General features: G+C 32.2%; 1 protein-coding gene across 2 annotated transcripts; it reads left to right on the top strand.

Moving 5' to 3' along the window:
- The first annotated feature begins 1,545 nt into the window (after positions 1–1,545).
- On the top strand, positions 1,546–18,535 carry NRPA1 (nuclear RNA polymerase A1). Of its 2 annotated transcripts, XM_047304440.2 has the most exons (21): positions 1,546–1,696; positions 1,788–1,957; positions 2,555–2,714; positions 2,833–3,114; positions 4,086–4,301; positions 4,459–4,629; positions 5,628–5,790; positions 6,276–6,460; positions 7,328–7,591; positions 7,957–8,045; positions 8,180–8,327; positions 10,245–10,463; positions 10,673–10,990; positions 11,087–11,231; positions 13,554–13,762; positions 14,335–14,537; positions 14,802–15,000; positions 15,087–15,343; positions 16,042–16,182; positions 16,291–17,077; positions 17,603–18,535. In XM_047304440.2, the coding sequence occupies exons 1-21, from the start codon at positions 1,679–1,681 to the stop codon at positions 18,197–18,199; spliced, it is 4,941 nt and encodes a 1,646-aa protein (XP_047160396.1). In that variant the 5' UTR covers positions 1,546–1,678; the 3' UTR covers positions 18,200–18,535. The 2 variants fall into 2 exon arrangements, with proteins under 2 accessions (XP_047160396.1, XP_047160397.1); XM_047304441.2 differs by lacking the exons at positions 1,546–1,696; positions 2,555–2,714 and having other exon boundaries at positions 1,825–1,957.
- The last annotated feature ends 3,493 nt before the right edge of the window (positions 18,536–22,028 follow it).

Genomic DNA, 22,028 nt, shown 5'->3' on the forward strand with positions numbered 1-22,028 from the left:
AAATTTAGATAACCAGCTTTTAAGATATTTTAAATAGATAGATTATTGCATGTTTTAAGAATGAGATTTAAAAAAAAAAAAACAAGAGACATTGACATTCATTTAACACACTCTCGTAAGGGTAAAATAGTTTTAAAAGAATAAATTTTTGTAATTTAAAAAAAAAAAAGTAAAAAATGATATTATGTTTCAAAGTATCATTTTCATTTTCAAAATTTGAATATCTATTCTTAATATTTTATAGTACAAATTTTAAGGCACCAATCAGTATGGCATGCATGATGAAATTTTTAAGGATTTTGAAAATAAAAGAAAGATATAAAAGATATGTTATATAACAAATTTGTTATTTTATTTATTTATATATTTTATATATCAAACAACATGTAATTAAATATTAAATAATTATAATATTTGAATTTTAATTTTTTAAATTTAAATAATGATATCTTTTTATTTTATATAAAAATATATCTTAAATTAAAAATTCCCTATATATTAATTTAAATAAAAAAATAAAGTAAATATTCTCTATAATAACCTAATATTTCCGTACATGTAATGGGAAAATTGTAATTACTTATTCACATTTTTTACATAATTTCAAATACAAAAAACCCTATATTTTCTAAATAACACTCATTTCAAACCATGATGCATTATTTAATTATTATAAATTTAAATACAAATATTCTCATTTTTAATTATAATTTTTATCTTTCAGATGTAAGTGGTATTTTTTATTATAATCAATTTTATGTTGAAATATTTCTGAAAAAAAAAACAAAAGAATAAATTATTATTATTATTATTTTAAATTAAAAAGATCATTGCTGTAGGTCCAAATTGTAAGAACCTATCATATTTATAATTTATAATTTCATAATTATGTAGTAATTCTTGAAAGAAACCCATTTTTTATCAGTTCATATTTAGAAATGAAGTAATTTACCAGTGTTTATATTTTAATGATAATATTATAATAAAAAAACTAGGAAACTAGGTTCCCTGTTATTTTTTAAAGATAAATTAAAAGTGAGAAAATAAATTTTCAAACTTTATATTCTTATAAAACTAAAAAATATTCCTTTTATGAAACACTTTTTAAATGTAAAATAAAGAATGATCTCAATTAAAAATAGGCTTAATACCTTTTTTTGTCCCTCTTTATAAGGAAAATGTTCAAGTTCGTCCTACCTTTTTTAAAAATGTGGTCCCAAGTTTTGAAAAAAATGTCCAATTAAATTCTTTTTGGTCACGGCCTTAAATATTTTAATCACTCTGACAGCTGACAGCGTGGAGTGATCTGTGCAGGCTGTCGCTGTTTACCTTCATAACGTGGCAATGACAGTGATTAAAATATTTAACGCCGTGACAAAAAAGGATTTAATTACACAATTTTTTCAAAAATTAGAATCAAATTGAACTTTTTAAAAGAGTAAGAGGAACTTGAACATTTAGGGTAAAAAAAAAAGGTATTAAGCCTTAAAAACATGCATAAGATTGATAAGATTATTATTATTATTTTGGGGTGTGATCTATTTCACGTAATAAAACCCCTCATTCCTTAAACCTCTCAAATAAAAACCTATTTCTTCTTCTAACACTGAACCTTTCTTCTTCGTTTTGTATCTTTCTCCGATAAACCCTTGACGGCACCTGCTTTGACGGCGCCACCATGGTGCTCTACACCGAGGTAACAATCCTCTCTCAATGTTAACATGATTCTGGCTAACAGTGTAACTCTCTTCTTTCCTATAAATTTGTCTGACTCCGTGACCTTGCAGAGTGCGACGAATTCCGTTAAGGCGGTGGCGTTCAGCTTTTTAACGAGCGACGACTTGCAGCGGAGTAGTCTAGTGAAGATAACGAATCCGATTTTGCTAAATGCTTTGCTTCACCCTGTGCCTGGTGGACTATACGATCCAGCTATGGGCCCGCTGGATGACAAGTCCCTGTATGTTCATATTTCATGGATTTTCACTCTATTATTTTGATCACAGATATTAATTGTTATCTGTTCAGACCTTGTTTGTTTAAGCTTTTTCATGAATACTTGTAGGAGACGAAAATAAGAATGTACAAGAAAATAAATATTTTTAATTTGTAATATAGTTATATAGCTTGTAGAAGTTTTCTAATCTTATTTTAAGGAAAAACAAATGTGCACTTGTTATTTAAGGTAGAAACAAATTATGCAGCTTGACATTTTCAGAAGCACTTTCACGTTTCTGCTTAAGCACCTTTAAAGTTATAAGGGATTCTTTGGAAGTTAGTAATCAAATACTTGTCTTCAATTAAAAATCTCTCAGAGACTGGAATCTAATCCATACAGACATGGTTTTATCTCTTTTTAGTGAAGAGTTTGATGGAGCTTTTATGTTTTCTTTTTCTCTGGTTCTAGAATTGTTTTTAATCTGGTTGGGGAGATAAGTTGTATGGGGTAGTAGTTGATCATTTTTTGATGACTGAAGATGTTTAATTGAAGTTGTACCTATGTTTTTTGGCCTGAATAAAGGTGGGTGACTGAGACATGCCTTTTTGTTTGATGTAGTTGTAAGTCATGTGGTCAAGCTTCTAAACTTTGCCCAGGTCATTTTGGTCATATTGAACTTGTTTCTCCTGTCTACAATCCTTTGATGTTCAATATTCTTAGCAGTATTATACAGAGAACTTGTTTCTCTTGCTATCATTTTCAAGCTAGCAGAAAAGAGGTAAATTTATGTTGATTTGTTGATGTGATTTGGTAGTTTTATGTGTTTGTCCTTATACTTCTGCTTTTTGAAAGATATTTATATTGGCTATTGTTGGTTGGCTTTACGTTGATGCAAGGTGGATATGCGTACTACCCAATTGGAGCTCATAATGAAAGGGGATATTATCAGGGCCAAAAGTTTAGACTCTATTAATTTAGATGAATTCACACACTCAGGTGATGGTGATGAGAGCCACCATTGTAGTGCCGAGCAACAGGGAGAAAATTGGACCTCCCTTCAATTTAGTGAGGCAATGTCTATTCTAAAGAAGTTTCTGAAGCGACAATATAAAAAGTGTCAAAATTGTGGAGTTGTAAATCCTAAAATCAGTAAACCAACCTTTGGATGGTTTCACATGGTAAGATCATCGTTTCTTTTTACTTGGTCTATTTTCAGAAATTAGTTTATTACAGAATTTAAATCATTGTAATAATAAAAAGTAGTTTGTTGTCATTTAGCTCCAAGTTTCTTTCTTTTAGATCTTTACGCAAGCTCCAAGTTACTTTCTTTTAGATCTTTACGCCACACTTTCTTTAGATGTAATAATACTTTGGTTATATTCTTTCAATATTGTATATTACATATTGCACAGATATTCTTTTATATATATGCACACGGACATTTATTATGTAGAGCGGGTGAGTTGGGTTGGCTATGTGACTCTAACCTTACTGGACATGTATTATGTATGCTCTGTCCTCAACGTGTGGATATATCATTCCGCAACTATCATGCTACCTTAGATTTCAATAGATGATTATTTGTGTCCTAGCATTATTACTAATAGGAAGCTACATACTTGCAATACTGTGCCTGCTTTATAGCTGGGTTTGATTAGCTGTGCTTTACCATTCTCAATCATTATGTTTACAACTGCTAGTTTTTCCTCTTTTGTTTTTGGAATATGATGTCTTGGTAAAGTTAGAAATTTGAATATCAGAAAGTGCATATCTCTGCTGTGGATATTGCATTTTCTCATAGGCATGTTTTTTTCCACTTCTTGGTTTTGTTTCTTGTAAGGGTTTCCATTTTCAAATATTAAACGAAAATTTTTGTACAGTTTTAGAACTGTTATTTTTTTTTGTATTTAATTTGAATGATGACTTGGTGAACTTTGAAATTTGAATACCACAAAGTCCATATCTCTATAATGTAGATATTGCATTTTTTTCATATGAAGTATTTATGTTTATGCTCATGTCATAAGAAACAGATTGCCTTGTCCATAGGTCCATTCTTGTTGGTATTTCTAGCTGCTTTCTCTAATTCTTACATTTCTTTTCATTTCCTTTCCATTCTCCCTTTTTGGTTTCTGATTGATGGCTCAAGAATGTCCTTTCTGCTGATGCGGCTAGAGCAAATACCATCAGAGTTGTGGAAAGTGAAATAAACAATGATGATATGTCTTTAGGTGGTGGGGAGACTACAGAGGAAGAAGATATATCATCTGTTGGGGCTGTTAAAAGAGATAAAAGAAAAAAGGGGAATTTGTCTCACAAGCTAGCTGCACAAAATAAACTTTCTGGGTCGTTGCTACCATCACAGGTTGGTTTCATGTAAATGTTGGCCTAATGGGTGTCTTTTATAGCGTATTCTGTTTTGTAGGACAAGTGTCTGCTTGCTAAGGGCATGTTTAATGTAATAATAGATGCTGCTTGAAAATGTGTGTGGATCTTTTCATATAATTCTTTTCAACTTACAGGCTAAAGGTATTTTAGAGCTTTTGTGGGAAAACGAGGCCAGACTCTGCTCTTATATCAGTGATATTCAAGATCAGGGGTTTGGAAAGAAAGCTGGTCACTCAATGTTCTTTCTAGAGAATATTTTTGTGCCACCAATCAAATTCCGACCCCCAGCTAAAGCAGGTGATGATGTAAGTATGCTTAAGAGATACTGTTAGCAAATTTATAGATTTCTTTTATCTGATAACTATGTAACATTGGTTTGATATTAAACTTCATTATGTTATATTGGATTCTGATTATTGTTTCATGAGGAAAAATACAACACATGTAGATGGTCTCCTATTTTTGGAGATGAGTTTTTAAGGGTATTTCTTTATTTTAGGATGTTTATGTTCTATTTTTTTGTTCTTTTCTTTTTGTCCTCAGCAATTCGCATATGGTGACATGAATGGCTGGGAAAGTCCAGCTTTTGAAAAAAAAGAGCATTTAAATTTTGTTCATTCAGTTCCTTTACATCCTCAATAGTTTACTATAATTGCTATTCTTAAGTGTTTTTCTTCTCTTTCTAAATCATCTTCATACTGGTCTTTGGTGATAAAACCACTTTGACATCTTACCCAACAGATTAACCAACTTTTAATTCTAACGAATGTAGGAATGATTTCATATCCTAGAATTTGCTTGTGGTGCTTAATGGTATAGCTGAGTGTAGTAAGATAAGATAAAAAATAGAGTAGTAAAAATTATAATACAGCTGGAAATTAGTGGGCATACTGGGAAGGATAAGATTAGGGATGATAATGATTATATGCAAGTGCAATTTAGATTAGCATCTGTTTAATTAAGGATGGAAGAAACTCACTTGGGATGGTTTGTCTTGTCAAAAGAAGGCCTGTGAATGTTCCAATGTGTAAAGTGAATCAAATGCAAAGTAATATGATTAAAGGTGATGTCACCCTACCAAATTTAGGGAATACCATTTTTAAAGACCTTATTGTTCACGAGTTGTTGAAAATTTGGCTTTTTCAGATCGGCCAATTTATCCATGTAGCTGAATCCACCTAGTGTGAGACTTGGTTGTTGCAGAAATTAGGATTGTAGCTTTTGATTTTGATTTTATTTATTTTCTTATGTATTGCCATTTTATCTTATACTTGTTTTAATTGTGTAGTCAATGCTCATGTAGGTGATGGAACATCCTCAAACTGTTTTACTGACTAAGGTTTTACAAGGCAACATATCCTTAGGAGAGGCCCATATAAATAAGTTAGATCCCTCTAAGGTGCTAAGCCGGTGGATGGATCTGCAGCAATCTGTTAACTTGCTATTCGACAGTAAAACTGCTTCTGGTAAGAGTTTCTTATTGTTTCATTTTCTTTAACCTGTTGAAGATTTGAATGGTAATACGGAGCTGCCTGTGTTTAGGTTGGTTGAAATTTGTCAATAAAATCATTGACCAATACTATTATTAATAGATAATAAAGCAAATGCAGAAAATGAAAATAAAATTAATCTTATAAGTGTTAATTTGTGATAAAAATAGTAAAAGAGAGCTTAATTTTCTCTTGCCTGATTCATTCATTTATATTGATTCTTACATGAATAAAATAATATAATGATCTAAACATAGGTGTCTAATAGGTAATACAAAAGACGAGTTGACCTATACTAACATATTAATCCCTTCACATATGTTAAGTAATGCTGACATATATCTTCTTTATGTTTTGATGAATAGTTTACAATAAAAAAAGAGGAAGGAATCATTACAAATATGGAATAATGTTGTTAATGATTCATACGTAAATTTTTGTTTTCTTCTTTCTTGGTCTAGGCCAGAGAGATGTGGCTGCTGGCATTTGTCAATTGCTAGAGAAGAAAGAAGGCATCTTTCGCCAGAAAATGATGGGAAAGAGGGTTAATTTTGCATGCCGTTCTGTCATATCACCAGATCCTTATTTGGCAGTCAATGAAATTGGGATACCCCCATATTTTGCTATAAGATTATCCTATCCTGAGGTAAGGGTTGGAACTAGGGGTATCATTGAATGTCTGTGTTTGTTATATTCTTTATTTTTTAATACTGTTATACATTTCTGATGTTTATTCATTTTAGCTATAAGCGTATAGTATCACATGTATACTGCATACACTTGTGAAGTGTTCATGTTTAATTTGGAGGGAGACATGATGGAATAGCTTGGGTGTGAAGTGGTTAGCTTTCGCAGAACATATGTTAGATTCTTAATAAACTTAGTAGAACTGTTTTTTTGATGAAGAGTAAAATCAGTAAGTAGGTGCTACTTTACAAATACCAATTCCCATTAATACTAAACGCATTTAACTGATGCATGAACTGCATGTCAGAATATTTTGGTATTGTATCTTTCTTTACTTCATTTTCTTCATATATAATATATAAATCTAGTGATCTTGGACAAGGAAGCCATCTTTCCCTTGGACCCATATAATTTAAAGAAGGTAAATTGATACTGAAAAGTAACTGTTCTCCTATAAGTACAAGGGTTTAATCATGCTATGAAATGCAAATACAGTTTAACTCAGTCATCCGATAACAAGTTACCATTGTTATGGATTTTAAGATTGTGGTTTGTAATTGGATAATACTATAAAAGTAATTTACACTGTCGTTGTATAGTCTTTTTCTCTAAATATAACTGCACCAAACTTTGGCCTCATTATTCTTACCAGAGCACCAGAAATATAGAATGATAAATTGCTCTAGAAAGAAATGAAATGTTCAGAATTTATATAACTGATATTATACTACAATGGCCTTATTGGAAATTGAGTAGGTTATTACTAGCCATTGCCTTCATATTTCATTTTGTTTCCTGCCAATGCCTTTATGTTAAAACCTTTCAGAGAGTGACTCCTTGGAATGCCATGAAGTTAAGAAATGCTATCCTTAATGGCCCTGACTCCCATCCTGGTGCTACACACTATTCTGATAAACAAGCAACAGTCAAGCTTCAACGAAGTCCGAAGTTGCTTGCTATGATATCAAGAAAGTTACCTTCATCAAGAGGAGTTATTTTGGATCAAGGGAAGATTTCTGATCAGGAATTTGAAGGGAAAGTTGTGTATCGCCACTTGAAGGATGGTGATGTTGTGCTTGTCAATAGACAGGTAATGCATTTTCTCATCTGATGTTGTATAGAAATAATGCAATCTATATTTATTGTGGAACTGTCTTTGATTCCTTTAATGAATTTTTGTGGTAAAGAAAAAATTGAAAATCTAGTATCACACCAGAATGCTGGATGTATGCTTTTGATTATTCTCATCCACTATTTGAAACTGTCAAGTTAGTGTGGTTCTTGAAAATGTGTGATTTGAGTTAAAATTCTGTTTTTTATAAGTTCGCATTGGTAGTATTGCTTGTATAATTTTTTACTGTACACTGCAACATGGAAAAATAGTGAAGATAATATTGGGAAATGTGTGATATGGACAACATTCTGCCGTGAATTGAACTTTATATTCTATTGCAGCCAACACTCCATAAACCTAGTATAATGGCTCATATAGTTCGTGTTCTGAAGGGGGAAAAAACTGTACGGATGCACTATGCAAATTGCAGGTAATATGTAGCTTATGTTTGAGATTTATGTGATTGTGTTATAAATTATGTTTCAATACATTTGACTATATCTGACAATCATATAGGGTAGCTAATGTCATTAACTTTTTCTTTTTTCTCCTTTGTGATCTCAGTACTTATAATGCTGATTTTGATGGCGATGAGATTAATGTACATTTTCCACAAGATGAAATTTCTCGGGCTGAAGCTTACAATATTGTGAATGCTAACAATCAATATGTGAAACCTACAAGTGGGGATCCAATCAGAGCTTTAATTCAGGTATTTGCATAAATTTATTTAAAAAAGGCAGATCCATGCTGCAGGGCATAATGATCCCTCCTTTGTGGGGTCAGGGGGTGTTTCCCATAGTTGTATCCATGATCACTAGGTCTCTTATAGTAGAATTAAGTTTGCATAGCCGTCAGTCTTTGTTAGTAGAAATGAATTAGTTTGTGCAGCTCGGTCTTTGACAGCTGTCAGCTATTTCTAATAATAGGTGTTGTTGTAAACGGTGTCTATGAATACAATTTTGTACTCCTATTATTGTGTGAAATTTGATAATAAAATTCAATTCATTCTTCAGTTAAAATCAGTTTTTCTAAGATGATATCTAGAGAAATTTTTTCAACGATCCACTTCATAACTAGAGTTCGTTTGATGATTCATCTTCTTCGTCTCTAGTCGTCATCTTTGATCACTTTCTTGGCAGTTCTCTAGTGTCTTTTCTGTCTATGTTTTGTGTATTGATCCACTTCATAACTAGAGTTTGTTTGATGATTCATCTTCTTCATCTCTAGTGGTCATCTTTGATCACTTTCTTGGCAGTTCTCTAGCGTCTTTTCTGTCTATGTTTTGTGTATTGTTCTTCGTTACTTAGCATTTTTGTGGTTTGTGATTGTGAATTGCTCGCTCTGGTTTTATTTATTGAATTACACTTTGTGACGTCTCTATTCCTATGGCTTCCACTTCACATTCATTTCCAACCTTAATCACTTAAAAACTTGATGACTTGAATTATCTTCATTGGCGACAACACATTGAAATGGTAATCAAAACACATAAGTATAGCGATTTGTTGTAAATCTGGTGGTTCCGTTTTGATATCTTACTGAACATGATCGTACGGTTGACAATGTTAATCTTGAATATGAGGCTTATGATGTTCAAGACCAAACATTACTTGTTTTGCTTCAGTCTACTCTTTCGAAATCTGTTCTTTTTTATGTGCTTGGCTCCAATTACTCGTATAAGGTTTTGGAGAAGATTCATGAATATTTTAGTCTTCAAACTACATCTTGTGCACAACAATTGCGTATTGCAATGCATGCTGTTAGACTTGATTCCAAAACAATGGAAGATTATATTCTTAAGATTAAAATTTACGTTGATGAACTCGTTAGTGTTAACATTCCCGTCATGAAGAGCATGGTGATGCTATTCTTGAAGGACTTCCCTCCAATTTGCTCTAGTTGTCTTTTTTATTTAAAGTAAGAAACTCACATTGTCAATTGTTGAAATTGAAGCTCTTTTGTATGGTCATGAAACATGACTTAAACACACATTGCCAACTTAGTCTCACTGTCACTTCACTATACTCAAGACTTGTATAGTTGTGGTGGTGGTAATCATGGAGGCTCTCGTATTGGAGTTTCTTCTCATGCTAGAAATTTGGTAGAGGTCATTGTGGCAAATCTCCCAATTTTCAATGTCAAGTATGTAGTTTAGACACAACCAATGTTTGTTATTTCAAATATGATATTTTTTATCAACCTCATGGATCTCTGGACGTCATTGATCTTTCAACAACAATACATTCCTTATTCGACTGGCTTATATAAAACATCAAATTCTTGGGTAAATCCTATAACAAGCCTACCAACAATACTCAACTTAGTGAAATGCTAATGAAGTCAAATTCTAAAGGAAATGCCAATACCTCTTAGATACTAGATTCTGGTGCAAGCGATGCCTATAAATACAATTATGTACTCTTATTGTTGTCTGAGATGTGATACTAAAATTCAGTTCTTTCTAAAGTTCAGTTCAGTTTTTTGCGTCTCAATGTAACAACATAACAACATTGTTTCAGAGCCTCATCACCTTCTATTTGCTTATTTAATTATTCTTACATTATTTACAAAACTTTTCTTCTGTGTCCTAATATTTTTTTCCTCCAATTTTGCACTATTTTTCCAGGATCATATTGTGAGTGCTTCTCTTCTTACCAAAAAGGATACTTTCATAACTTATGAAGAGTTCAATCAATTACTCTATAGTTCTGGTGTATCTATGGCTGGGGTAGGCTCCTTCTCTGGCAAACACGGGCAGAAAGTTTTCATGACAAATTCTGAGTGTGAAATGTTTTTGTTTCCTCCAGCAATATGGAAGCCTGAACCCCTATGGACAGGAAAACAGGTTGCTATCTGTTAATCTTAGACTTAACACTTTCACACTTCTGATGTTTTAGCAAATTACTTTCTGGATAAACTGGGTAGAAAGTTTTTCATTTTCGTTTAATGTTATTTTTCCCTTGTATTATTTCAATATGATTTATTAAACTAAGGAATCAGTATGTTTGAATGATATAATGGTTTTATAAATTTAGTCTCTTATGTTTTTTCTAGGTTATCAGTGCATTGCTATACTATATCACCAGAGGTTCACCACCATTTACGGTTGAGAAGAATGCAAAAATCCCATCAAATTTTTTCAAAACTCAGGTCAGGGAGGGTGAAAGATATACACGTGATAAGTCAAGAGACAAGGATTTGCCTGATGAGGATAAATTATTGATATATAAAAATAATTTGGTGCGAGGTGTGGTTGATAAGGCTCAATTTGGTGACTATGGTATAATACATACAGTGCAAGAATTTTATGGATCGAATGTTGCTGGTAACCTACTCTCAGCATTAAGTCGGTTGTTTACTTCCTTTTTACAGGTTACTGATCAATTTATTCGTTTTTCTATTATTATACTTTTGTCAGTAGTTATTTAGCATGCATTCTTGCATGTTTCTGATTTGTTTGTCTTTCAGATGCATGGGTTCACATGTGGAGTAGATGATCTTATGATAATAGAAGAAAAGGATGTTGAAAGAATGAATCAACTAAGCAGTTGTGAGGAAATTGGTGACATTGTTCATCGGGAATTCATTGGAGTAATGAATGGTGATAATATAGGTAATTGAAATAAAATCATTTTATACAAAATGGATTCTAATATAATATTCTATTTCAAGATATGATAATATTTTTTAGATTGCTTTTATTTGTGAATTGCTGGTTTGTATTTAATATGTTACCCCCTGAATTTAATACTATAGTATGTTGAGTGCCTTGACTTTATGATGTCTGCAACTTAGTCTCTTATGTAACTCTTTACTTTCTAACTCCTGATATAGTGAAGTTCCTCAGGCAGAAGTAACTTGTCTTCTGAATTATTATTCTTTCCTTTAACGTGTTTCCTTGAACGATTCATGACTCTAATATCTTCAGTGCTGTAGAATACATTTCTTTGAATTGAAAAAGGTAAATTTATGACTGTTGTTATATTTGAACAACTTTCATAAAGCTGCTTTTTGGGTTTATGTACCTAGTCTAAAATTTGAGTGTTATAAGATATACTTTTTCCTTGTAATGCACTCTTCCTTTTTCCATATATATAAAATAGGTTTAATTAAGTTTCAACTCCCTCATAAATTGAATATTTTCAATTAAGTTCCTATCATTTTCTTTTGGTCTATTTAGTACTCAATTTTTATATTTTTTAATTGAATCTCTACTGTTTAATTTTTTTGTTAATTGTGTGATGTGATTGTTATTTTGTTCTTTCATCTTGCTTATTTCTCTCAAATTAAGAAATGTGAGGTTTTGTGGTTAATATAGAAGAATATTGTAGTTAATAGAAATATTAAATTGCAGGTGGTCAATTGAAAAATAAAAAAATTGAGTACTCAATTATACATATTCAAATTTACGTGGGACTTAAAACTTAATCATGTCTATAAAATATACATAACTTCTATCACATCCAAATTCAAGTTGGTATCAAAGTCCCATTGCTTGGCCATCACTATCTTATGTCTCCTACCGCTGTTATGACTGACAAATTTAAGGATAGGTGTGCCTCAAGAACTGCTTATCATGGTTTGTGTCCATTGAGTTATGGTTCCTTGGTCATGGATACTATGATCATTTGGAAAAGGAAATCAATGTGGTTTGGAATGAAGATAAACGTCCACGGTAGAAACAAGGTTTCCTGTTATGTGTTGTTTTATAGTAGTTAGGGGAATAAGATGTCTTAGAAATATTCTGATACAACTCAAAGAGTAGCCTATCTCACACAAGCTAGTCATGATATGATCTCACATGTAGCAAAGGGTTGAGTTGCCATAGAAGAATTAAGGAGATTTGTTGTAGTTGATGCATTGGAGGATATCAACAAAAAAATTGATAAGTTATACATGGTTTTAATTTTGAAAAGCCTACACTCAGATTTTGATCATGCATGAAATCAAATTTTAGCTGGTGATCAGATTTATTCAATGGACAACTTAGTCGTTAGACTTCTTCAAGTCACATTGTTAAAAGATGAAAATTCAGCTGAAGTTATTAAAACATAAGGAATGTGATAAGACTTTAAGGTGTATGTTAGGAAGAAGGTTCAAAATCAGAACTTTCATGACAGTTAAGGGTGGTTGAGCAGTTTAGGGGTGGTTAGAGGTAGTTATTAAGTTTAGTAAGGGTAATCTTTTAAGGAGGAAATGGTTCCTCCTGGTGGGTGGGTTGTATTTTCGTTTTTGGAATAGGGCTTGTCCTGTGTAGAAGGGATTTACTTCCCTTGGAAGCTGTTGAATGTTTTCTGTATTATGTTTTCTTTAATTAAAGTATTATCTTACGTTTTGCAGTAAGATTTGAGCGCTTATTTCTTTACTGAATCTGAAAATCTGGTTTCTTGTTCCCAAGAAACCTAATAGAATGGTTGCACTACAAGGAAGAGGAGTTCGTAGCACCAATAATAAACACTTATAAAACAAACTGAATTGGACTAGTGTTAATAATCCTGTAGACGGATGGGTTGCTGTTTTGCAGATGCCTGAGTTCTTAAAAAGTTTAGTCTTCTACTGAAGAGTATCTTCTAATGCATTTATTGGCAAACTATTTTTTATAAAATTACCTTGATGCAAAGGGGAGATTAGTTTGTGGGTTTGGGATGTGATAAGTTTAAGGTCCAGTATGACTACCATATATAGTCTAGCTGAATCTAATCCATCTTTGGCTTGTTTTGTGTGCCTATGTATCTTAGTATATAAAAATTCAGAGAATTTGAGAGGATGATAGTAAACTGAAAAGTTTGTTATTGAATTTATGAATACTCGTTTCATATAGTAGGTTGTCAAAGCATACATGCTTATGCAATACTAGAAAACTGAAGGAAAACTTTTGCCATTTGATTTTTTCTGTGCGAAATTGTAATATGCCTTAGTCTATTTTTGATTTCAGATACAACCACAATGCAGTTGAATATTGAGAAAAAGGTACGCAGTAATGGAGAAGCAGCCTTAACATACTTGGATAGGAAAATGATAAGCAATCTTAACTCAAGAACAAGCTCAGGAATATTAAAGGAGCTACTATCTGAAGGAATATTGAAACCTTCAGGAAAAAATTGTATTTCTCTTATGACTACATCTGGAGCTAAGGGTAGTATGGTAAGTGTACTGTTGTCTAAATGTTTGTCTAGATACCTCTGTTTCGTTAGTTGTGGGTGTATTGTTGTATGATTCAGAGCACTGGAGATACTGCATATGCTTTGTTAAAAAATCTACGAATTTTCTATGAATATTATAAATGGAGCTTGGCTCAAGTGTCTTAAATGCTACTCACATTTAAAGTCCTAAAATTTTTGTGCTTAAGATCCTATTGTAACCATTATTGTGGGCTACACATTTTAATTAAGTTTGTGCATAAGAAGATCCTATTGAAACCATTATTATGTGCTACACATTTTAATTATGACGAGAGTGAAACCATTATTGTGTGTTTTATAGTTTTTGAAATACAAGATCCTATTGAAGAGTAAGTAGATTATTCTCAACATTCCAAATTATAAAAAGAATAGCTTGAAGTTTATCTTTTTATTTCTTCTATGTATTATTTCTGTATGTTTTCATTCATTTCCATTTGTAGTTTACAAGATTGTAAATTTATTGCGGTACAAATCACTTATGCATCATGTTTATGGCTTAGTGATTTGAATTTGATTTCATATTCTTTTGAACAGGTGAATTTCCAGCAGATATCTTCTCATCTAGGTCAGCAAGAGTTGGAAGGAAAACGAGTCCCACGCATGGTTTCTGGAAAGACCTTGCCCTGCTTTGCTCCCTGGGATTGTTCCCCTAGAGCAGGAGGGTTCATTATTGACCGGTTTCTTACAGGCCTTCATCCGCAGGAGTACTACTTTCATTGCATGGCTGGTCGTGAGGGGTATAAAAATTACTTTTTGATTACATGATAGAAAAAAGTTCATTCTATTGTCTATTTTTCATTTTTCAAATTCAAGACATAGTAGATAGAATGGCCTCCTAATTTCAAGATTCATATGTATGCTTCTTAAGAAATGATGATTAAGATCATTTCACGTCATTGTCATTTGCATTTTTAGAACAATAATTTACGTGAGTAATAATACTAGGGCAACCTTGAAAGACTGTTCAGATCCCAGCGAATGATCTCTATTTTGCTCCACAGGTTAGTTGATACCGCTGTCAAAACATCTCGCAGTGGGTACCTGCAAAGATGCTTGATGAAAAACCTCGAGTGCCTTAAAGTTTGTTATGATCATACTGTCCGAGATGCTGATGGTTCGATTATTCAGTTTCACTATGGAGAAGATGGTGTTGACGTCCATCAGACTAGCTTTATCAACAAATTTGAAGCGTTGTCAACTGTACGAGTGTTTATTATTTTGAGAACACCATAAATTACACCTACAACTTGTAGCTTGTTCATATGTTTCACTATTTTTATTTTCAGAATAAAGAATTGGTTTATAGCAACTGTTGCCGTCAGCTAGACAGATCAAGTCCATATATTAACAAATTGCCCGATGCTCTGAAAGGAAAAGCAGAGAATTTCTTTCGTGACTCCTTAAAACAGAGAAATCTTGGTTTGAAACGACGAGATCTCTTAAAGTTGATGGAGCATAAGTATGTCTCTTGTCTTGCTCAACCAGGTGAATCGGTTGGTGTATTAGCTTCTCAGTCTGTTGGCGAACCTGCAACACAGATGACGTAAGATTTTTTTACATTGTCATGGACTTTGATCACTTGGGGTGCTCTTTATTTACAAACTGTTTCAGTAAGCACACGGAGTATGAATTTGTTAGGAGAACGATTCTTTTATGATTACTTGAACCAGAGTTAGCAAACACACAATTAGTTTTAATTGTAAGCTTGGATGTGGGTGAACGAAATTCTTAGTTGAGCACTTGTGGAAGATGAATACTGGAATACCTTCTTACAACTTCACCTGCATTGAATATAGGATAAGGGGATAACTATTTGACAAAGCAAGTCATTTGTGAAGTTTTTTCCTTTCTTTGATGGTTTGTGTTTGATATAAACTCTAAAAAAGCTTTCAAAGGGTTTCAACTTGGGTGTAATGAGTTTATGGAATGACTTTGCCATGAGGTGAACTAATTATATCTTAATTAACAAGTATAAGCTTGACCTTTATGGTATTAGAGAAGCTGCTGTGCTTTCTGATGATCACATATTGAAATTCTTGTTGCAAAATCTTGAGATTTGGACAACTTTTGGTATGTATTCCTGGTGAAGGTTAAGCAAAGCTAACCTGAACAATGACTTCTTTTGTGTATGGTGTTTATATAGGTTTGTTTGTGTTGTATCTATACAATTTTCGGTAATGATAAAGTAATTTGTACACGGGTGTGACCGATTACTTGTATTTTTGGCTTTTTTTTTTCCAGTTTGAATACTTTCCACCTTGCTGGTCGAGGTGAAATGAACGTGACACTTGGAATTCCACGTTTGCAAGAAATTGTCATGGCTGCTTCACGTGATATCAAAACTCCGTTTATGACATGCCCCTTGAGACCGAATAAATCTATGTGAGATACATTGCCTATTGTTTGTGTGTAAATTATTTTTGTTCCTGAAAACTTATTGCTTTTTGTACACAGACATGTATAGGTTTTTGATGCGATTGTTATTTGCAGGGAAGATGCTATTTGTCTTGCCGACAAATTGAAGAAAATCACTGTAGCTGACATAATTAAGAGTATGAAGGTTTCTGTTGTACAAGTAACAGTTCATGCCGGTCAGGTTTGCAGTATATATAAACTTGTGATGAAGCTATATAAACCTAAACAGTATCCAAAATACACTGATATTACCCTTGAAGATTGGGAGGACACTTTGAGAGTTTTCTTTGTGAGAGAGTTAGAGGATGCTATTGAAAGTCACATGGCACTGCTTTCTAAAATTAGTGGCATAAAAAAATTCAAGACAGATCCACAATCAAATTATTCAAACAGCTCAGAAGATGGTCATGGCAATGAATCAGAATCAGAGACAAAAGGTAAAAATAAGGATGATGATGATGATGATGGTGTTGTTGAAGACACTGAGGGGTATGAAGATCTTGGATCAGATGCGCAAAAGAGAAAACGGCAAGGTACTGATGAGGTTGATTATGAGGATGGTCCGGAAGAGGAAATGCATGATGGTGAGCAGTCAGAGGAAACTGAAAATGACGAGGATGGCAGTGATGTGGACGTTAATGAGAATGATAATGACATGACACTTGATGCTAATAATTCTCAAGGACTTGAAAAATCATCCAAGTTCAAGCCCATTGTTGAAAAAAATAGTTTGAAACGGGAAAAGAAAAAATCTAAAGCAATAACAAAAAAATATGACAGGGCAGTTTTTGTGAAAGCTAAAGGGATGCATTTCGAGATCCACTTTAAATTTACCGGTGAACCTCATATTTTGTTAGCGCAGGTACTTTTAGCTCATTTTTCTTTACTATGCCGTATAAATTTTGGGGTTGATGCCTTTCTATACTGCTATCAAAGTTTAGGTTGTTATTTTCTTAAAACTAAAAGTAGTTTATTTTTATATTCTTGGGTAATATAAATGCCTAGAAGCAAAGTACCTTCTACGCTGGTCAGGTACCTTGGGCATTATAAATGCCAAGAAAAACAGAACCTTCTTCTACCAACACTAAAATTAGTTTATTTTTATATTCTTGCCATTTTGTAAATTATTGATTTTTGAAGCTAGTGTTAGTTACTTTTTCATTTGAAAATCTTGGCGACGTTAAAAATGTGCTAGCATGTTTTGAAGAAAAAGATGATATGTGGCCATTCCTCAATCTTTTTCTTATCCTATGTATATGTTCTAAGGAAACTGTGAAGTGAACTATGGTCTAGAAGCAAATAGGGCTGCTGTTGCCAGTTGGGTATATATATGTCACTTCCTATTTTTAGTATAAAACTTAACTGTTTTCAACTTAACTATATGCAGATTGCTCAGAGAACAGCCAAGAAGGTTTGCATTCAAAATTTTGGAAGGGTTGGTGAATGTAAAGCTATTACATGTAAAGAAAGTGGAGTAATATACTATGGTGAAGATGGCAGGAATAGGGATGATATTCCAGCCTCGATGAAAGAAAAAATACCAGCATTGCAGACATCAGGGATACATTTTAAAACATTCTGGGAGTTGCAAGATGATCTTGATGTTAGGTATATTTATTCAAACAGCGTTCATGCTATGCTAAGTGCTTATGGGGTGGAAGCAGCCAGGGAGACCATCATTAGGGAAGTACAAAATGTTTTCAAATCTTATGGGATATCAGTAAATATCCGGCACTTGACACTCATTGCTGACTTTATGACGCACTCTGGTGGCTATAGTCCTATGAACAGAACGGGGAGCATAGCAGACTGCACATCCCCTTTCATCAAAATGTGCTTTGAGACAGCTTCCAAATTTATTGTTGAGGCAGCTTATCATGGGCAGGTGGACAACTTGGAGACACCATCTTCCCGAATTTGTCTTGGTTTGCCTGTGAAGGTGGGAACTGGGTGCCATGATTTGATACAGAAGCTTGAGATATGATGTAGCTGGCATGTTCTTCAGCACCAGACCTTTGGCCCCCACATGCCTGCAGGTCATGCCAAATTTTGATACCATAACTGTACTACTAAGACAATTTCTGAGTCCATTTTTGTCTGGTTCGAAATTAAATTGTTTGAGGTAGAAGTCGCATAGTTTGAAATGCCATTCATTGTCCCGTATGTACACTTAGGTGCTATAATGACTAGTGTTCCTGTGGCCTTGATTTTCCGGTTGTTCTATATAATTTGATTGTCTTTCTTCAACAATAATAGTCTTGTCTCACCAAGTGAAATAGGTTACAACTTACGACAAATACATGATGCCATGGTTTTAGTATTTTCTCGGTTGTTCAATGGTAATATATATATCAGTGAGGGTATAATTGTTCTTTTGGTACTTCCGGTACCTTTTAATATATATTGCTTTGGCTGATAAAAAATCATTGAGGGGATAATTAATTTGGTAACGTGATCTGATTTTAGAGAATCATTACCTCCTGGTAAACAAATACTAGAATAATGATGTTCTTATAGGGAAATTATGTTAACTCATTATACAAAATGTTTCTGTGTATATTTTTTTTCCTGAAGGAAGATATTACATGAAAGTACTGGATTTAATCAGAATTGATTGCATGAAAATGAGTCAAATCAAATTTAATGACCAAAAAACCCATATACCTTCTAATGAGAATCTATTGTTCTAGATGATATCAAATATTTTAGCTGGAGAATGAGAAAGAATAGAACTTTAGAGGAAGGAAGTATTTATACAATTGATGATTATGTTTGCTGTCTGATCCAAAGTTTAGGACAATCATGATGATTTTATTTAATATTAGTGGCTCATCACAAAACAATGATTAGGATTTTACTAACATTTAATTTTATGATTTAAAATAACTCCTTAGAATTTCGTAAATATTAAACTAAAGTATTCGAAATGTTTCTACATGATTATAAAATTATCTCCATAATAAATTTTTCTAAAACATGCAGCCAAAATGTTTCTCTAGAACAACCTAGCATGTTTATAGAAATTACGCTTGTTGTTAATGACAACGAAGACTAGCAAAATCGAGTTTATAGGTCATAGCTAGCGCATATCAGATCATGATCTCTCTGTTGCAGATGAAAAAAAAAAAAGAAATTATGATCTCCTTGTAATATATACGATGTCTTTTGAGACATGGCGTATTCTATCTGTAATGATTATGATTAGAAACTACTGATACTAAGAACAGTTTGGCTAGTTCTATGGTATGCATGATATTTACTAATTTATTTCTCCTTGCAATTTTTAAGAACATAAAATAAACGAGTCTTATGATTGTTTCACTATTCTTTTAAAACGGTTAAAATCATTGCTTATATAATCAACAAAAGTTGAGAACTGTCAAGTCAATTCGTTTAATGTTGAAACAAGATAAGAATTGATTATAGTTTGAAAATCCCATAAACCAATCCGGTAAAAGATGCACTTACAATGTCTACAAACTTTTCTCAACACAAGCCTAAGACTTTTAGAAGTAAACATTGAACAGTTTTTGTTTATTTTATCAGAAATCATATTTTTCATTATCATATATATATATATATATATATATATATATATATATATATATATATATATATATATATATATATATATATAACAGACAAAGACACGTTTATTGAAAAAAGTGTCTAAATAAAAAGTGTGCGTGTGTATTACAGCTCCCAAAAAAACATTTGGAAGATTCAACACAAAGTGACAAGTTAGCAATTATGGTCTCAAAACAGGTTAACTGTGGTCTGTCCAAAGCCACCGAATGAAAATGACACTATTTTTGGACTGTTGAGAGGGAGCAGTAATGACACTCGAAACTGTTGTCCCTTAATTTATCATTTTCCCTTCTTTCTCATCATATCAGAGAGCCAGCAAAGAAACTGAGATGAGAAAATGCATCAAACTGTGTCTGTTTTGTATTTATAATTCATCACCAACTCAGTAGGGTCCTTCTACATCACAATCCTTCTCTTCATTCCTGATGCTGATTGTCTATCTAACCTTTTCTACGCTCTTTCTTCATCATCTTCAATCTTTCGTTTTTAATATGACAAAACATTGTAAAATCAAAAGAATTAGTGTTCCTATTTAACTACATTATTCCTTGTGACCTGTGAGCAACTGAAAACCTATCCACATGATATGTATAGATAAACAATGTTCTAGTACACTCATGAACAAAAATCCGTCCACAGCTTTTTCTTTCTTTTGATTCTCAAACTCATTAATTATAAGAGAAAAAACCAGACAAACTTTAAGAAACTTTATAGTTATACCATTCACTCAGAAACTCACATGTATAATAAATTCGCTTTACATAAAGAAACTGTATTTTAAACATGTCAGATCAAAACAACAAACTTATGTGAAGCATTTTGATACTAGTTTTTTCTTTGAAAGAAACTATTCAATATTTAATGATTTTTCAGTCTTGGAAATGGACTAATGCAGTTAATATGAAGAATGACTATAACCTTAACACATAAAGCAATAATTAGTGTATATAAGAAGACATAGATTGTGTTTGTAACTGAGAAAAATGCATGAAGTTTGATTGTGAGAGTAGATTTAGATGAATGCAGTGAGGCATAGTCTGTGATAAAGTAGATATATAATAATAGATGAGGTAGGTGTGTATTTTGTTTGTTTAGTATGGTGTTGATGAGTCCTGAATGATGCTTGATGCATGCATGCCTGGTGGAGTGAATGTCTCTCTCAAGAACAGTGATTTCATTTTAGGGTGTACAGAGAGAGAAAGAAAGATGATGTCAGAACAATGTGTCTACAGTGACTCTCAATCATCTATGGCCATTCAAACTTCCAAGATTAAGTGCCACAAACACTCCTAATCTATACCTACCACACAATATAATTATAGGATCTGTTCCATTCTCCCTTTACTTTTTCTTTTTTAGAGAAACATTTTTTCTAAACCAATGCTACCTAGACAAGAAAAGTTTTACTTTTTAATTTTGGAGAGTGGATTTTTCAGATACTTATGTGTACTACAAAGATAGAACATATGTCACTCATAAAAAATAATTATATGCAAATATGGTGTCTACTTTTCTATATTCAATGAATGAATATCGTCCCCATAATAATTCATTGGTGAGAAGTATTATATATATATATATATATATATATATATATATATATATATATATATATATATATATATATATATATCAGCAAGATTTGGAAGAGTATAGATGAAAGGAAGAGAGAATAAAGAGAGGAATGAAGATGAGATCTTTAATTTGAAATTCAGGGATATTTCATTAAAAAAAATTCAGGTAATCAAGGGATTTATGTCATATTTGATTTAACCAACTTCAATTTTTTTTATTAATTAAAAGTTTGTTTGACCTTATTAATAGTGTTTTTGTAAATGTTTTTTTTTAAATCATTAACTTTTACTTTATATATTTACTATCTATTTTTAAAAATATTTATTGTTTTTTATTATTTTGTAGTTGATATTTGGTTTCATTATATATCTTTCTCTTTGTTCACTCATAAAATATGAATTTAATATTTTTTATTATTTTAAAATTACAAATTTAGTTTCTAATCAAAAGTTAGAGTTTTCACACACTTTTCTTTTGTTATTGATTATAAATTAAGATTTTGTGAGCTAAAAATATTCATTCAGAGGAGAAGTTGTACTTCAGGATGAGTTTTTATTACTAGTTTATTGTTACTATAATTGTTACTAAAAGCATAAACTTATTTTTGTTGTATGTATGAGAATGAAATTGAAATATGAGAAAAAAAAATG

This window comes from Vigna umbellata, chromosome 8, assembly GCF_029865625.1.
Source record: "Vigna umbellata cultivar VRB3 chromosome 8, Vumbellata_1.0, whole genome shotgun sequence".
In the NCBI taxonomy this organism is placed as follows: Eukaryota; Viridiplantae; Streptophyta; class Magnoliopsida; order Fabales; family Fabaceae; genus Vigna; species Vigna umbellata.